The sequence below is a fragment of the Ostrea edulis genome, chromosome 3 (assembly GCF_947568905.1).
Source record: "Ostrea edulis chromosome 3, xbOstEdul1.1, whole genome shotgun sequence".
Lineage (NCBI taxonomy): Eukaryota > Metazoa > Mollusca > Bivalvia > Ostreida > Ostreidae > Ostrea > Ostrea edulis.
Genome location: NC_079166.1, coordinates 16,243,093 through 16,260,423, shown reverse-complemented (window position 1 = coordinate 16,260,423; position 17,331 = coordinate 16,243,093). Strand labels below are relative to the sequence as shown.

At 39.8% G+C, this 17,331-nt stretch overlaps 1 protein-coding gene across 1 annotated transcript; it reads left to right on the top strand.

Annotated features, from left to right (window-relative positions):
• Positions 1-776: 776 nt before the first annotated feature.
• On the top strand, positions 777-8,530 carry LOC125672589 (baculoviral IAP repeat-containing protein 2-like). The gene is made up of 4 exons (XM_048908783.2): positions 777-1,279; positions 6,906-7,066; positions 7,281-7,932; positions 8,159-8,530. The coding sequence occupies exons 1-4, from the start codon at positions 817-819 to the stop codon at positions 8,353-8,355; spliced, it is 1,473 nt and encodes a 490-aa protein (XP_048764740.2). The 5' UTR covers positions 777-816; the 3' UTR covers positions 8,356-8,530.
• Positions 8,531-17,331: the final 8,801 nt, after the last annotated feature.

Genomic DNA, 17,331 nt, shown 5'->3' with positions numbered 1-17,331 from the left:
AAAATTAAACCATACCTATGGAACTTGAAAAGTTTGGTACCAATGGCGTCGATTCGAATATTAGTGCGTGGACATGTATTCCTCCATTTTGAATCTCGTCTACCCTAGTTCACGTCGTTCTGAGATGTTATACATAAAATCCGTAAAAGCATGTAAATCTTATTTTCTTAATCATATATAATCACTCCACCATTAACGCCATGTTTTTTGTTGTGGTTCAAACGCTTTGTTTGTAATTTGCTAAATAACGACGCTGAATATGACGTCACAATATACTGTTTACATCAATTGCGTTATATTTCCCGCGTTTAATATATAGGTGGATCAAATGTCCAAAAATTAGGATGCTTTGATACAGCTCTGTCCGCGTGCTAACTTCGGGTTGTTTTTGTCCTGTTTTGGATATTGATACTAATGTCAAAACTTTTTTGCTTCGCCCTCAAACACGGTCACGCCGTACAACATATTACTTATGACCAGCGAAATAACGTGATAGAATAAGAATTATATGTATTTAATTACTCCCTAAATACTTATTACTTACTTAGTTTGTGTATCAGTCGAATTCGGGTTATCAAACAGCGTATGAGAAACTTACTGAGTACATTTACTTACGCTGTGATGAATATCTGTCCTACTCCCTCGAGTAAACAAATTCTTTCGCGCCTTACTATGTACGAGAGTTCTCCAAAGGGAGGTAACTCGGACGTATCTCGAAACCGGCGTATTCATGTTAGCTTTCATATATCTAGCAACTGGAAACCCCATTTCTAAATATAGACGTTAAAATGATAACGAACATTGTACATACGAGGTATGGAACTGGAAGACAAGAAACTGCGCAGACTTGCAACATTTTCAAATTATGCAAACAACCACAATGTGTTTATTTGTGATTTAGTGAGATTAGGATACATTTATTTAGGGTACGATGATGCATTGAAATGTACAGGATGCAGCAACATTTACTGTACCTGGACAGACATCGAGGACTTGACCAAACAACACACATCTACGGCACAGAATTGTGTATTTACAGTGGGTGGCAGGAAAACTGAAAATGACAGTGTAGAGAATGTCTCAAAACCTAATCAATGGCAAAAGGACCAATCTAATCCTGGCGATTCCAGTAAAGAATATGCAACTACCGCATTCATTAAGAATGTTAAGTATCCTTCGTACAGAATTACTGAGGCGAGAACTACAAGTTTCCAGGGAGCGCCCAGGATTCTCGCCGAATCTGCTGTAAGCGCTGCACATGCGGGATTTTTCTTCTCAGGTATACAAAACTGTATATGGATATCATAAATGAATAATTTTGTTTTTTCATATATGATAGAAATGGCAATTGTGTTTCCATATAACACTTTAAAGTGAGAAAGGGGTCCAATCAAAAATTTTCTAGAAACCCCTTGCTTTTATATGTATTTCCCTTGGTTAATCGAAGGCTTTTTATATTATTTACTCTAACGACAGTAGATACAATTTCACGTGTTGCGGTACCTAATATAATGTTTGTAATCAACTATATTCATCTTATATGTACGGGAAAAGGTTGTTTTTTATGAATAAAAATGACAGTGTGGATGGTATTTCGGTATATGAAATATCAGAAATTTGAATATTATGATTAAAAATCTTTGTATATTTTTAAAAGTATTGTGTGTATACCGTAAATACAATTCATTATTACTACACGTGTATTTCAACATTTCATCAAATAAATGCATATATACCTAGATTTGATAAACCCACACTAACAAACAAACAAACAAACCCTTAACCATTGCCCACTAACCTTAAAGTATATATAGTCTGTATTAATAATTTTGTAAAGATAAAGTTCTATAAAGATGCCATTTTTCAATTCAAACAACGAAAAGACTTTATGATAAAACATTGCATCTTAAATGTTATTTTATTTTTAATAGTTTTTGGTAATGATAGGGAAAAGAATTTAACTCGGCCATGCATGGCTTAATTACAAGTCCTTCCGATAGATAAAAATAGACTCCGGGATTTCCGGCTCAGTGTATAAACAAAGTGAATGCCTATCATTGTATACTAGCATGCGTAACTGAAATATAATTGATAATAGTATGGATTAACGGCATAACAACTCAACTTGATGACAAACAGGATGATTGAAGCCTCTCCATCGTCAACTTTCTATATATGTAGCAATATTCCATTATCACCTGCATATGGTGTTGATTCGATACGCAAGAGCTTGTTCTGTGTATGGTTAGATCCTTTGATACACATGGCGATAGTAGATGAGCGGATCAAACGATTTAATCTTAGTTAGATTGGGTCAGATTTTTAAGGGAGACAGGCTATTGATAAATTTTATATGTTGATATTACATGTACTTCTTTTGTAAATTTCATGGTCTTTATAACAATTTAAATTACCAACACAACCAGTCATCGGAAACTTTGATCCGGCGTGCCAGACACTCCCCCCCCCCCCCCCCCCCCCCCCCCCCCCCCCCCGGGAAGAGAGGGGGGAGGGGGGCTTGTTAAACAAAGGCTAATAAAAGGATTTTAGAATTTCATATGTCTATTATGAATACAAAGAATAACACGGGTATAAAAAAAAAGTCGCATAATCTCCTAAACGTGTTCTCAATCTTGACCTCAATTGTTTACAAACGATTGAAAGGTTTACAAAAAGGGACGCACTATCCATTATTGATGTCGTTTCCCACACCTATGATGTTTTATTAGTGTCTTATAAAGATAATTCTGTTGTGTTCCAGAAATAATATTTTTAAAAGATAAGCAAATCTCGTCAGATTCGAGAGTGCGGCGGGCTCAAACCCTCCCAACGGGAAGATTTTTTTTTTTTACATTACCTATAAGTTACTCAGAAGTTGACAGAAATCTACCCATGTTTATAGAATACCTATTGTCACTTAAAATCTTTATTATTATTATGTTTATTCAGGCAAAGCATTAGATAAATTACAAATCATAATCAAATACCGTAAATCTGGTTATTTTTGCTGTCGATTAATTTTTAGCGTTTTGGCGAGTCAGTTGGATTCGCAAAAATGTTTTTCTCAAAAATAACTCTATGGATTGGTATATATATGTTCCTGCATAAATTCGCAAAAATAATAAACATATGCTTTTTACTCATATTCGCAAAAGTAAATCGACGCAAAAATATCCAGATTTATGGTACATTGTAAAATGCATTACAGGGAAAGGCAACCCTTACCACATTGTTGCCTTTATGAATAAAGTATCACTTACTGATATCGTAAATTACAGTCTTTAACTACAAAAATCCTTGCTTAACAATTAATTCAATATTAATCTATCTTATATTTCAAATTACCCGTTAAGTTTGTGAGCCCGTTCTTTCGCAAGAGGAATTTAAGAAAAGACGACGTTGAGTCGAGTCGCAGACCAGGCAGATGGTACTCGTTTCTTCATGCATGTACCTGTCTCAAACCTCAACTTGTCATTACGCAATTGATGAATCGTATTTTCTTTTCAAATATTTAAACCTTGTTGGGTTAGGAATTTCGGGAAAAAAACTTTTTTCACATCTCCCCTGCGCATTAGTGTAATTGACTGCTTGACAAGAAGGTGTTCACCTATTTACAATGTATTCTTAAAATCTACCACATGCACATCTTCGATGATCTTAGAAACTCATCAAACCGGAATAGACGGTATGACGTCAGAATTATTGATTTTTGTGGTCTTGAATACAAAAGAGTTCCGCTTCATAGCAGCCTCTATAGATGGCGGGAATTTCAATTTTTAACGTTTTAAAATTAGTACTGAGGCTTATCTAGGCAATGTATCAACAGAATAATATGACAAATCAGTATAATATAATTAATCCTATCATTTATTATGTACAAAACAAAATTGGGTTGCCTTTCCCTTTGATAATGTCAATTAGGGATCACAAATGAATTTTTGGCACATTGCTATCATATGTACGCAATAGCACTCCATATATTAACACAGCTACAGCTACTGACAACATCATTATCAAAATACATGCTTATCACAGTACCAGGTCTTATCATAGACAATATAAATTATATACTTTAAATCAATCTTTGCCTAGGATAACACATGAAAGCAATTTATTTGCAATGGGGTCCTAAAATGTCATAATTTGATTATAGATTATGTATGACTAAGACAGCATAGACAAAAATAAGATTGAACATTAGATGATTTTCCTAGCCCAAATTAAGTAAAATTATGTACATTGTTTGATTTTATATTGATACAATATTTTAAAAATGTATCGTTATACACTTTACCATTAAGAAAAACATTATATATAAATACTTTCTCCTCTCCTACAGGCTTCTTCTGCAAGATGCAACTTGACAGCAGATTTAAAACTAGCTCTATTAGCTATATTTTTACTTCTAAAGGAAGAGAATTCCAGGTTAAAATGACATGATAATAAGAATTTGAACTATTGTAGGCCCTAACCCTAGGAACACGATCATTAGATTTGGAGGCTCCCCTCGTAGCATTATCATTTCTGTCAAATTTCTCATGTAAATAATTTGGTGCAAGACCATGGTTGATGTTAAAGACATGGTTGAGTTGTAATTATTTAATACGATCTGCTACACAGAGTGTGTTTATTGAATCAAAAATATCACAATTTACACTAGTTCTGGGGTTCAGATTTAAGATGTAGCTTTTTCTTCAAGGATTTAGATAAGCTTTCATACCATGCAGAAGAGCAATAGTCAAAGTAGCACGGAATAAGTGCGGAACCTAATGCTAACCTTGACCTTTTATTCAACCACTTTCCATTTCTATAAAGAAACTTAAGTCTGGAGTTGACCTTGGACACAATCTTATCCACTATGAGATGACATTTTAAAAATTTGTCAATTGTTATTCCCAGATATTGGATGTACTCACTAGACTTAATACCATGACCGTGACATTTAACCTCAAACTGACCTTCATTTTATTAGTTTGCGACTAGGGCCAAAAAGAATAGACTCCGTTTTTCCAAGATGGAGAGATAACTTGTTATCTATAAGCCACTCGGAACATCTCTCGAACACTTTACCAAGCTTATCAGAGATCACATTTGGGTCTCTGTGTGAATACAGGATGGCACTGTCATCTGTATATAGGATAAGCTTACAATCTGCATCTATACTGATACACATATCGTTTACGTAACTTAAAAACAGTAAAGGACCCATTATGCTCCCTTGAGGTACACCATAAGTAATAACCTCTGTATTTGAAAGAACAACTCCACATCCTACCACCTGAGACCTGCCGCGGTTAAATACGATTTAAACCATTGGTTGTCTATTCCCATAATGTCTAATTTATTACATAAAATTTCATGGTCCACCGTATCAAAGGCTTTTTGTAGGTCTAACATAATCATTCCTTTAAATAATCCCTTAGAGTTGTTTTTCGATTATAGGACATACTTATGTTCTGATATTTTCAACAGTGTTTATTGTAGTCAGTAATTTATTCCCCATTCTCACTTGTGTTGCATGAAAAGTGGAGATTACGAACATCGATCAATCTCATCAATCCCAATGTACATGTATTCAAACTCTGTCTTCCGCAAGTTAATCTGCGCTAGTTTTTCTGATATTCTGTTCGTTTTTACCCCACTTGGACATCTTTTATTAGATTTTCTTGATGTAACATCTGATTATTGCTGTGGTGTGGGTTATGTTGCCCTCCAAATAAGCCTTGAAACACCGAATCACTATCGACATTGTCTGTTGTGTTTAACAACTTGAAAGTAGTCAGTTTCTTGGAAAACTTGGAAACAGTTTGCATTGCAATTATAGACATTAAAAGAGATGACATAATCAAAGATATGTGGGAATTTCCTACAGACGACTTTTATAGATTTCAGGGAACACTTTAATTCCGGCCCTTTTCACTGATATGGATGATCCAAATTTCTAGCCTACTTAAAGTAGTTCCGCCCTCCTGTGACATCATAAGATTTTGCAAAATCAATAGATCTTTGTGTGATATTACCATAAATTTCGTTGTTTCATTGATTAATTGATTTTACGTCACATCGAAAATTTTTCACTCATATTGAGACGTCACTAGCTGTAGGTGAAGTACCACAAATTTGGACCTATGCTTAGCGCTCAGGGTTCTTCATCGTGCCAACGCCTGCCGCGATACGGGACTTCCGTTTTTGAGGTCATATCCGAAAGACCCGTGGTACTCATTTCTAAATATAGAATTGTTGGAGTCTTTTTCGATGGTTATTGTAAAAATAAATCTTGTTAAACATAAAATATTTAAAAAGTCTGAGTCATATATAATAGATAATCAATAAGTAAAATGTATTTCAAAATATCGAATCCAAGGGCAATAACTCTGTTTTCATTTAATCCTTTATTAAGTTCATTTAAGAAGGATTATACAAACATTGTTGACATTCATATTTTCATTAACGTTTCCTAAGGTAGTTAGCCATTATGCTCGATGAATTCCTCTGTGGCCGAGTGGTTAGAACATCGCGCTCCAAATCACATGGACTCTCACCTATGCTCGGCGCGGGTTCGAATCCCGCTCGCGCCGGTAAGTGAGAAAGTTTCCCAGTTTACTTTCGGAAGGTCGATGGTCTCTTCCCAGGTACATTTTATCTGGTTTCTCTCTTCCACCAATAAAAACTGGGCGCCACCAGATAACAGAAAAATGGTTGAGTGTGGCGGAAAACAGCAAATCAATCAAACAATCGACGATACGTATATACATACATTTTATCCCTCCTTTTAGTAGTTTGCGGATGACGAATGTTATGTAACCTGAGCACCTTATAGACATGTTTTAATACATATATTTCGTTTGTTATGTATACAATGTATATACTATTTTTTCAAAAATAAATCATGTGAATATTTACAGGTTATAATGACCATGTAAGATGTTTTTGCTGTGGGGGGACGCTGGGTGGGTGGCAGGAGGGAGAAGATGCGTGGGAGGAGCACGAGAAATGGTTCCCGGACTGCGAGTTCCTCCGGAACAAACCCCACAGGAAGATGGATAACAAAGAAGAAACTGACCCGGTGTGTTCACTAGAACAATGTGTATGCAAAATGTTTCTTCAAATAAAATGTCGAAGAAGAAAGCTACCTACGTCATTTATTTCATAAATTTTATTGAAAGCCCTGATGAGAACATACACTGAAGTGGTTCTTTGAGAATCCATACCACATGTATTTATATTTATAAAATCCAAAAAAGTAATCAAAAGTGTTAATGTGCTCTATTTACTTCCAGACCTTTAAAACGACTGCGGCATCTGAAAACCCTCCATATGAAAAGGGTAAAAAATTGATTATCCCTGAACAGAAAAATCATACCTTACCAACAACTGAAGAATTGATGTCTTCTGCTAGCGCCTTGCCAACAACTGAAGAATTGATGTCTTCTGCTGGCGCCTTGGCTGTGTTGGAGATGGGATATTCGGTAGAGATAGTTAAGTCTGCGATAGAAATTTGGAAGATATCGTCTCACAAGCTAGAGCCCTCGTCATTGGATATTGTTAACGTCATACTGAATAACGAAGAACTTGACTCGTTCACAGAGATATCATCGAACGCAGTGGCCGCTCACCAAGATGATGGCACTGGTGACATCCTTACAAACACGATGGAGTCGAAAAAACGAGAACAAGGAAGACTCTCGCACAGAAATGAAATTGATTCAGGTCGTTCTTTATCCCAAAGAAGTGTTCCTAAAAGTGAAAGAGTCACAGAGAAAAACCAGAGTCTGGCAGTATTAAGAGACAGTGAAGACAGAAAGACGGCACAAAATTTACAACAGATACAGCACCACACATCTGTCTCTCTTACCGAGCCGTCTCCAACAGACGACCAGGAAACTTCAAATCCGGTATCTACATTACAGACAGAAAAGCGTGATACGTCAGGTACAGTTAAACATGGATTGTCACCTTATGCTTTGTTGCGTCTATATCATTATTTCAAATTTTATCCAAGTATCATTAAATATTAATAGTAAACAACAATCGTTCTTTGAATTCAAAAGTTTTAAATTCAAAAGTACGTATGTACATATACATGTATCATTGCATGTTATTACATTGCATTGTATTTATCTCTAGAATAAATAACTATTTGATATATCAATTTTAGAATATTGCTCAATTCAGCGAGAGGCTCAGAAACTTCAAGATTTGACTCTGTGTAAAATATGTATGGTAGCGGGAGTCAACATCGTCTTCATGCCGTGCGGCCATATTGTCTCGTGTTCCAGCTGCTCCAAAGGCATTAAAAAGTGTCCTCTATGTAGACAGAAAATAAAGGGCACAATAAAAGCGTACCTGTCGTGATTTCGTGGACAGACTATACATTGTAGCATATATAATTATGTTATATGTATAATATTGAATATGCATTGCAAAGGGAATTTCAAGGTAATCAAATATGTACATGGAAACAACGTTCTTTTAGTGACAGCTGTTAAAATAAAAATACAGTACATTAAAAGTTGGTGTCTGACTGTCAGATCACGTGTTATTTTTATACCCCCCCCCAAAAAAAAAAAATTGTTCGAGAGAGCATATAGCCGTGTCTATCCGTCCGAGCTCATATTACACCTTTCATCAGAAATTGATTACATTCCTTGGGACTGTGACTTTTGCACCAAATTCATTTTGGAAAGGTCAAGATCACTCAACATATACCTTATTTAAAGAAACAGTTCCTTACTTCAACACTTTTCAACATATCTCTTAAATAAGTAACGGTCAAATGGATTTCAGACAAAAGTCACTGAAGGTCATTTTGTAAAAGTCAATGACACTCAGAACATATGTACATGTACCTTATTTGAAAAAAAAAACTCCATTACAATTATTGATCTTTTGGATCAAGACCTCACAAGGTGATTTTGGAAAGGTCAAGGTTACTCAGAATATATACCTGAAAGGAATTTTAAAGTAATGGGAAATGGCTTTCAGACAAAGGTCATCTTATAAAGGTCAACTCAACATATACCTTGCATATGAAAAAAAAACTTCCTTTCAACATTCATTGATCATTGTGCGAGTAATTCGTCATTTGTTAGATCTATATAGTTTGAATACTTGGAGTATCCATAAGTTTTACTGATTTTCTTGTTCAATATTGCTTTTTTACGCCTCATCTGTTTCACTCATGAAGAGACAATAATACCACGCAGCTTTAAGTGAACTGCTACAAATATTTGACCTATGGCGGGTATAGATGGCGCTTAGTGCCGTGGTAGTGAGGATTCTTTATCTTGCCAACGCTTATCGTGACATGAAGCCTACGAAAGACCACGCTTGGTGAAGGAACAACCACTACCAATCTTAATCCCTGTTTATACAGTGAGCTTTACACAGACGTATGTAATTTGCATATATGTAAGCATATTTCGTTATATAAACGCACTTGTATATATGCCAAAATTCTCCTGTAAGCATATTTACACCTAGTCAGGGGTAGGTGTAAGTAGTATAAACCCTCCCGATAGGGGGTTCAACTGAGTGCACTTTTTATGCAAATGAGGTCAAGCAAGGGCGTCTTTTGATTGGTCAAGCGGTGTCGGGGTCAACGGAGTGGTTCAATATCTAGGACGGGGTCAACTGGCGGACCCCAGCAGGGGTTGTAGGCCGGGTGTCCGGTGAATAGGCTGGCCTATTGCCGCTGGTCTAATTTTAGCTCTATGATGCGGTACTTTCGCTTTGAGTTCCTGGAAAAGGAACCTGGAGCTATTTTTCTGAAAATCGGTATAAAATCCAGTGAAATCCTGTGAAATCCTATGTATTCCTGTGTATTAAATCTAAAGAATAACACAAGGTTTTAAGTTGACATGTTTATTAAAGAACAATGGTACAATCCCCAGAGCTGGCATGGTACCTAGTTTTACCCAGCGCTGTCTATAGGTAATATATAAAGCGGCGCGCGGTGCATTGGGTGTCACTTTCGACATCATGTCAGACAAGTTACCTAGTGGACTTCCACGGAGTTATATTGAACAGCGCTTGAGATTTTTGAATGATCAGCTGAACAGACAACGGCAGCGTGAATTACAACTCCGCAGAGAGAATCAACGGCGATTACAGTATTTACAGCGGGGAGGAGGGAAAAAGAAACTCATTTCGGATTATTACAAAATTCAACTGGAACGAGGACGTCAATCACGGAAATTTAAAGTCAAGGAAAATGTCTACAATGTTGCCTTCAAGCCTATTCCAGAGAAAGAAAATACAGCCTTCATTCGTCGCCTCTTCCGGGATATGTTAAAAAATGTGAAACAGGAAATGCAGTGCAATCCCAATGATTATCTACGTTTAAATATTCGGCACCCGTCTCTGGATTCAGCTATTTGGTACGAATTTACGCAGTCCAATCAGCTCAACGAGGACAAAATTCTGAACAAAATAGAAGCCGTGCAGCAATCTAAAAAGGAATTCCTAATCACCGACGGGGCAGTGCAGATGGATTTTTTCCATGTCAAATATCCACAAGGCAGCGGGTGCACTAAGAAAAAACATCTACACGTGGATAAGGAGAAATTCAAAACCTCTAAGAGAGCGATCGTTCGCATTCAAAATCCTGAGGATTCTCTCTGCTTGTCCCGGGCTATTGTGGTAGCACGTCTACACAGCCAGAAATCAAACGACCCGGCATGGGAAACGAGATGGTTACGCATGAGAAAAGGGGATAAAGATTCTCTCGATCAGAAACGAGAAGCGATAGCCTTGATGGAACAAGCTGGGTGTGTTATGAAACAGCCGTGTGGGCCGCGTGAATGGGAGCAATTACAACACGCGCTCGCCCCGCAGTATCGATTGAAAATATTTCAATTCAAAACGAATACAGCTCGTTTACGACTGGAACCTATTTACAAAGGACCGGGAAACGGGACTTGTTTGAATATCCTGCTGGATAACGAGCATTACGATGCCATTGTGTCTATGCCTGGAGTGACGGAAAACAAATACTATTGCGATTATTGCGATGTTGGCTACAGTCACATTGAAGAACATCGGACCGTCTGTCCTCATCGATGCTCATTTTGTTTAGCCGATACCCCCTGTATCCCGGACGGGACTCAGACGAATTGCCCTCATTGTAAGGGATTTTTCAGAAATGCAGCTTGTTACCAGACCCACTTGAAACCTTACAGCAGTAATACAACGACCACGGTCTGCAGTTTAATGGGGCGCTGTAACCAGTGTCAGAAATGGATGTCCAAGCAATTATTAAAACGCCACGCGTGTGGGGGTCAAACCGAATGTCGCATCTGTCACAAAGTCGTCACCATGCCTCATCACTGCTTTGTACAGACGAAACCCAAACCTAAGAAAGAAAAAGAAGAAGAGGAGTTGAAAATATACATTTATTACGATTTCGAATGCAGTCAGGAAAACGGTATTCACATCCCCAATTTATGCGTGGCAGAACGTGTGTGTCAACATTGCGACAGTGTGGATATCGACAAGCCCTGTTCTCATTGTGAAGGATTCGGATCACAACGCCACTTCCTATTTCAAGGACCCGACACGTTAAAACAGTTTATGGAATGGCTCTTACAGAGCGAGACCGATGAGCAAGGTTATGTGGAACTCAAACACGATGAAGCCACCATCATTGCCCACAATTTCAAAGGATACGATGGGCAGTTTATTTTGAATTACCTGGTTCACACGGCGTGTATCAAACCCACCGTCATCCTGAACGGTAGTAAAATCTTATCCATGCAAGTCTTAGGGTTGAGATTCATCGATTCTTACAACTTTCTACCCTTTGCTCTTGCCAAGATGCCCTCTGCTTTCGGATTAACGGAATTGAAAAAAGGATATTTCCCGCACTTTTTCAACACGACAGAGAACCAGCAGTATGTGGGTCCTTACCCGGCCGCTCATTTCTACAATCCTGACGATATGTCCACCGCCAATCGTGAAGCCTTCTATACTTGGTACCATCAACAAGAGGGCAAAGTCTTTGATTTCCAGAAAGAATTCTTAGCTTACTGCATCTCGGACGTGGATATTTTACGCCGGTGTTGTGCCCATTTCAAGTCCACCCTGTTTGATCTGGTGGAAGTAGACCCCTTTCAAGAATCCATCACGTTTGCCAGCACGGCTAATTTAGCCTACCGACGAGGATTCATGGTTGAAAATACCATCGCCATCATTCCTAATATGGGCTACCGGCCAGCACGACGATATTCAGCTAAAGCTTGTCGATGGCTCGCCTGGCTAGAACATCAACATCACTGCATACGACATGCTAGAAATGGGGGCGAAGTCACGCTTGGACCCTATACAGTAGATGGTTATGATGAGGAATCTCGTATCGTGTACGAATTCTATGGCTGTTACTGGCACGGCTGTCCCACCTGTTTCCCGAATCTGTTGACTGACATGCATCCTCATCGTGTTCAGCATACGTATCAAGACCTCTACCTGGACACCTTAAAACGAGCCAGTGCTTTAGAAGACCAAGGCTATACAGTCGTGAGCATATGGGAACACGAGTTTGATCGTCAGACCCAGACCAATCCCGACTTACAGGAATTTTTACAAGGAGTCGATATACAAGATCCTTTGAATCCCCGTGACGCTTTGTACGGAGGCCGGACCAATGCTACACGACTGTATTGTGAGGAGGGTGACATGCGATACGTGGATGTCTGTTCCCTGTACCCGTACGTGTTGAAATACAAGCCATTTCCCGTCCAACATCCCCAAGTCATCACCAGCCATTTCACCGATGTCAGAGACTATTTCGGGCTCATTCGTTGTCGTGTCCTCCCACCCCGAGAGCTGTATCACCCCGTATTACCTTACAAGACCGGAGGTAAATTACTCTTTCCCTTATGCCGCACCTGTGCGGAACAGCGCAACTTAGGACCCGACGAGCGGTGCCAGCACACCGATTCTGAACGCAGTCTCACTGGCACCTGGGTGACCACCGAACTTCACAAAGCATTAGATCTAGGCTATCGTCTCGACCGCATTTACGAAGTTTGGCATTTTGAGAAAACCAGTGACCACTTATTTCGAGCGTATATCAACACCTTTTTGAAAATTAAACAAGAAGCTTCCGGATTCCCCGAGGATTGTCAAACAGCCCAACAGCAGCAACATTACATTGAGGAAATTCAGCAACGAGAAGGCATTGCCATGAACCCGGCAGACATCCAGAAAAATCCGGTCCGAAGAACCATTGCCAAACTCTTTTTAAATTGCTTGTGGGGAAAATTTGCTCAACGATTACAATTACCCAAATCCCTGTATCTCACGGAAGAAGAAGAATTACAACAGAAATTACAAGATGCCACTTTAGAAGTCAAAGGCATCGAACTCTTAGAAAATCGTGAACGCCCCGAATGTGATATGATGCTGATCAATTATCAGGAGAAAGAAGAATTTTTAGAAGACTGCCCCTTTGGAAACGTGGTGCTGGCGTGTTTTACAACAGCTCATGCTCGTTTACATTTGTACGAGACGTTACAGCCTTTGGGAGAGCGTGTCTTATACTTTGACACGGATAGTATCATCTATCAGCACGACGAGACCCAGTTCAATCCGACCATTATCAACAGTTTAGGCGGGTGGACCGATGAATTGGGTGGAGATCGTATCATCAAGTACATGTCGGGCGGGCCCAAAAATTATGCATACGAGACCCAGGGGGGAAAATCTGTCTGCAAAGTCAAAGGATTGACACTCAATTATCGTGCCTCTAGAGTCGTGTCTCTCGATACGTTGGAAAAAATGTTAAAAGGAGAAGAAGAAGAAGTCCATGTCCGCTATCCGCACTTTATTCAACGAACCCGCCAACATGATGTGTGAACCATTCCTCTGGTGAAGAAATACCGCATGGTGTATGATAAACGTCAACGTATTCATAACTATGACACGCTGCCTTACGGGTATTAAAAAGGAAACGCGTCTTGAGAAAAACATCAGTCTGCAAAATGAGTAAATACGGATCACTACAGAATCCTTCAGTGCCTTCCTATGGTGAATTATCGGCTCGTCTAGCGTCATTTCATACAGCCCCCGATATTCTGTTGAACTTATTACCTAACATTGCAGAAGCCGGATTCTTTTACAAAGGAATGGATGATCATGTGCGTTGTTTTCATTGCACATTATCTCTCAAACATTGGGAACCCGGGGACGATCCTTGGATAGAACATGCCTATTGGAGCCCTCATTGTGCTTACGTGTTGTGCAATAAAAGTGTCAAATGGGTACGACAAGCCTTCAATGCCTATGCCCGCGCTAAAGACAGTGATTGCGATTGGGGAGACTTACCCTTAGACGCGGCAGGGAATCCAATGTGTACCCAGAAATGTCACATTTGTTTAGAACGAGACTTGAGAATTGCTTTTTTACCTTGTGGTCATTTATGTACTTGTGCTATGTGTGCTTCAGGACTTAGAACATGTCCTATTTGTAGAGATGCTTTTGTAGAAACGGTTCGTATTTTTACTTGTTAATAAATATGTATGATCCCATGAACTTGTGTCATTTATCAAGATGTATACCTACGAGACACTTGAGCCTTTTCAGTTGAAACATGAATTTACCATGGTGGTGGCTGGACCCTCTAAATCGGGTAAAACGGAATTTGTGAAGCAACTGGTACAAAATACGCAGTGGATTGCACCGCCTCCCGAAAAGATAGTATGGTGTTATCGAGAATGGCAGTCCGCGTACGAATCCTTACAGGACAAGGTCACTTTTATCCGCAATATACCTCAAGACGATGAGCAGATAGTGGCGGATCTCAGTACGCGTCATCTACTCATTTTTGATGATATGATGGGAGGTAAAGCCATCGAATCGATTGTCGACTGGTTTACGCGCAAAGCGCATCATCGAAATACCAGTGTCATTTATATCACACAAAATCTGTTTGATCGAGCAGTACAACATCGTACCATCAGTCTGAATGCTCACTATCTTGTGCTGTTTAAAAATCCTCGAGATAAATCTCAGATTGGGGTGTTAAGTCGGCAATTACAAATGCCGCATTTACTTCCAGCCTATGAGGACGCCACCCGTGTACCTCACGGGTATTTACTAGTGGACTTGAGTCCTCAGACGTCGGACGATTTAAGATTAAGAAGTCAACTCTTTACCAACTTGGCTGTGCACATGCCCCCGAGAGTATAAATAATGTCACATCATGGACAGGTGTATCATTCGAAAGACAGTCTTCACCATGGGTAGACCTTCCGCGAAGAGTAAATTAGTCAAAACGTTACGCCGTTTACAACGGGAACGGGATCCCGTTCAACGGAGCCATCTCATTGAATTAGGACGTAGAGCCTTACTCAACTGGTTTGCGATGGGCGCTCGAAATTTATTGCGAGGCGTCTTACCAGGCAATAAAATCACTCAGCGGTTCATTCAATCCCATTGTCAAGACTTGGGTGTCATTGCCGATAAGAAGACCAATGAAGAAGAGCGTAAAAAAGCCATTTTGAAACGAGGAGGCGCCGGATTCTTAGGAGGGACCATTATCCGTCATTTATTCAAATGGGAAACAGGCCGTAAGCCCCGTGGGGGACAACCCAAGAAAACCAAGAAACCACGGGCTAAGAAAGCTAAAAAATCGCCTCAGAGAATTCCTAAACTCATTATTCGCTTACCTAAGAAGACACCTAAGAGGTCCCCTAAGAAGTCCCCTAAGAAGACACCTCTCAGGATGAAGAATCCGTTTCCCAATTGGGCTCCAAAGAAAAACCCTCTCATTGTGAAGATGCCGTTTCCCAAGGCCACTCCCCCCAAGGCCACTAAAACGTTAGCCAATCTGAAAGCCGGATTAGCTCAAAAGAAAATGGAACGACCCATGCATGGGCCTATAGGAAGTTCCAGAACCAGTGATACTGCTCTACCGAGTTTTGCTCATACCTTTGGAAGCATGAAATTTCAACCCTTAACCACCTCAACACCGGTTCAGGTGCAAAAGAAATATAAATGTAAATTTTGCCCTCTGGTCTTCAATGCGAGAGAGAACCGCAATCGTCACGAAGAGACCGTCCATCACAAGCGTTTTGATCCTAAACATCCGAGTGCCATTGTCCTGGACTAGGTATAAAAAGGAGGGGGAAGGTGCCCCACCCTTCATTACCATGGCTCATACGAAGAAGTGTGAATGTCGATTACGACCTCATTTACCGCTCTTGCAGACGTTAGCGGCTCCTCACTATTCCACCAAATTAAAGACAGAGGTGTTGAAACATTGTTCCAATGACTGCATTTTAAAGATTTGTGAGATTGTGTACAATCTATTAAAAGGGGTGATTCCTCTCACTCCTACTCAGAAGCGACAACTGGGTCGAAAGAAACACATCTTAAGACGCTTAGTCCACCCTCAACCCGTGAAAAAACGACGAGGTATACTCATCCACCAAAAAGGATTGGGTTCGTTTGTGTGTGGCAAGATTTGTAAGAAATCATGAGTCGAAAAATGGTGTTGGTACCGGAAGCGATGCTCAACGAATTAAAAGGCAAATTACCTAAACCTCCCGAATTTACCTCGACTATTGGTTTACGCAGTGATTTGGATGAGATTGAACATCGAGATGATTTAACCGAGAAAGAAAAAGTGGGGTTGTACGGGCATCAACTTCATCGCTATCGTCAATATTTACAACAAGCTCGACATCCCACCACAGCGACTCTACCCTCCCCTACCAGTGCAGCCAGTGCTGCCTCACCACCCTCAGCCGCCGCAGCACCCGATGACTTGGAGGAACAGATTATCAAAAGCGTCAATAAACCGGGTCGAAAGAAAGCAGGTTTATTACTCGATCATCTCAAGAAATCCAAAGTGGTGACTTGGAATAAAGAAGGAGAAATCAGCTATAGAGGACGCAGGGTTCCCGATTCCAATATTGTGGATTTAATGAGCGAAACCCAACGACAAAGACCCTTAAGACATCGTGATCCCCCCACGGGATTAGAGGAATTTGCTCAAGCGTTAAAAGAGACTCATGCTCCCAAAGGATATGTGAACAATCGGGATGTTATAAAAGCCATGGACAAACCAGGGAAAATCAGTACGCCTAGACCTCTAGAGGAAGAGGAGAGCGGATTTCAAGAAATCTCGGGATTTGACCAATCGTTCTATGAAACTCCCAGACGAATGATGACCCCTAAAAATATCTGGGAGGCTAGTAAAAAGACATCACGTGAGATCGGAAAATGGTTAAATCTACCATGAAACCAGAACAGATCTTACAGCGACTGTATTACGATCCCAAGACAGGGTATGGGGGAGTCCAGGCGTTGTATCGTCAAGTGCGTCAATTA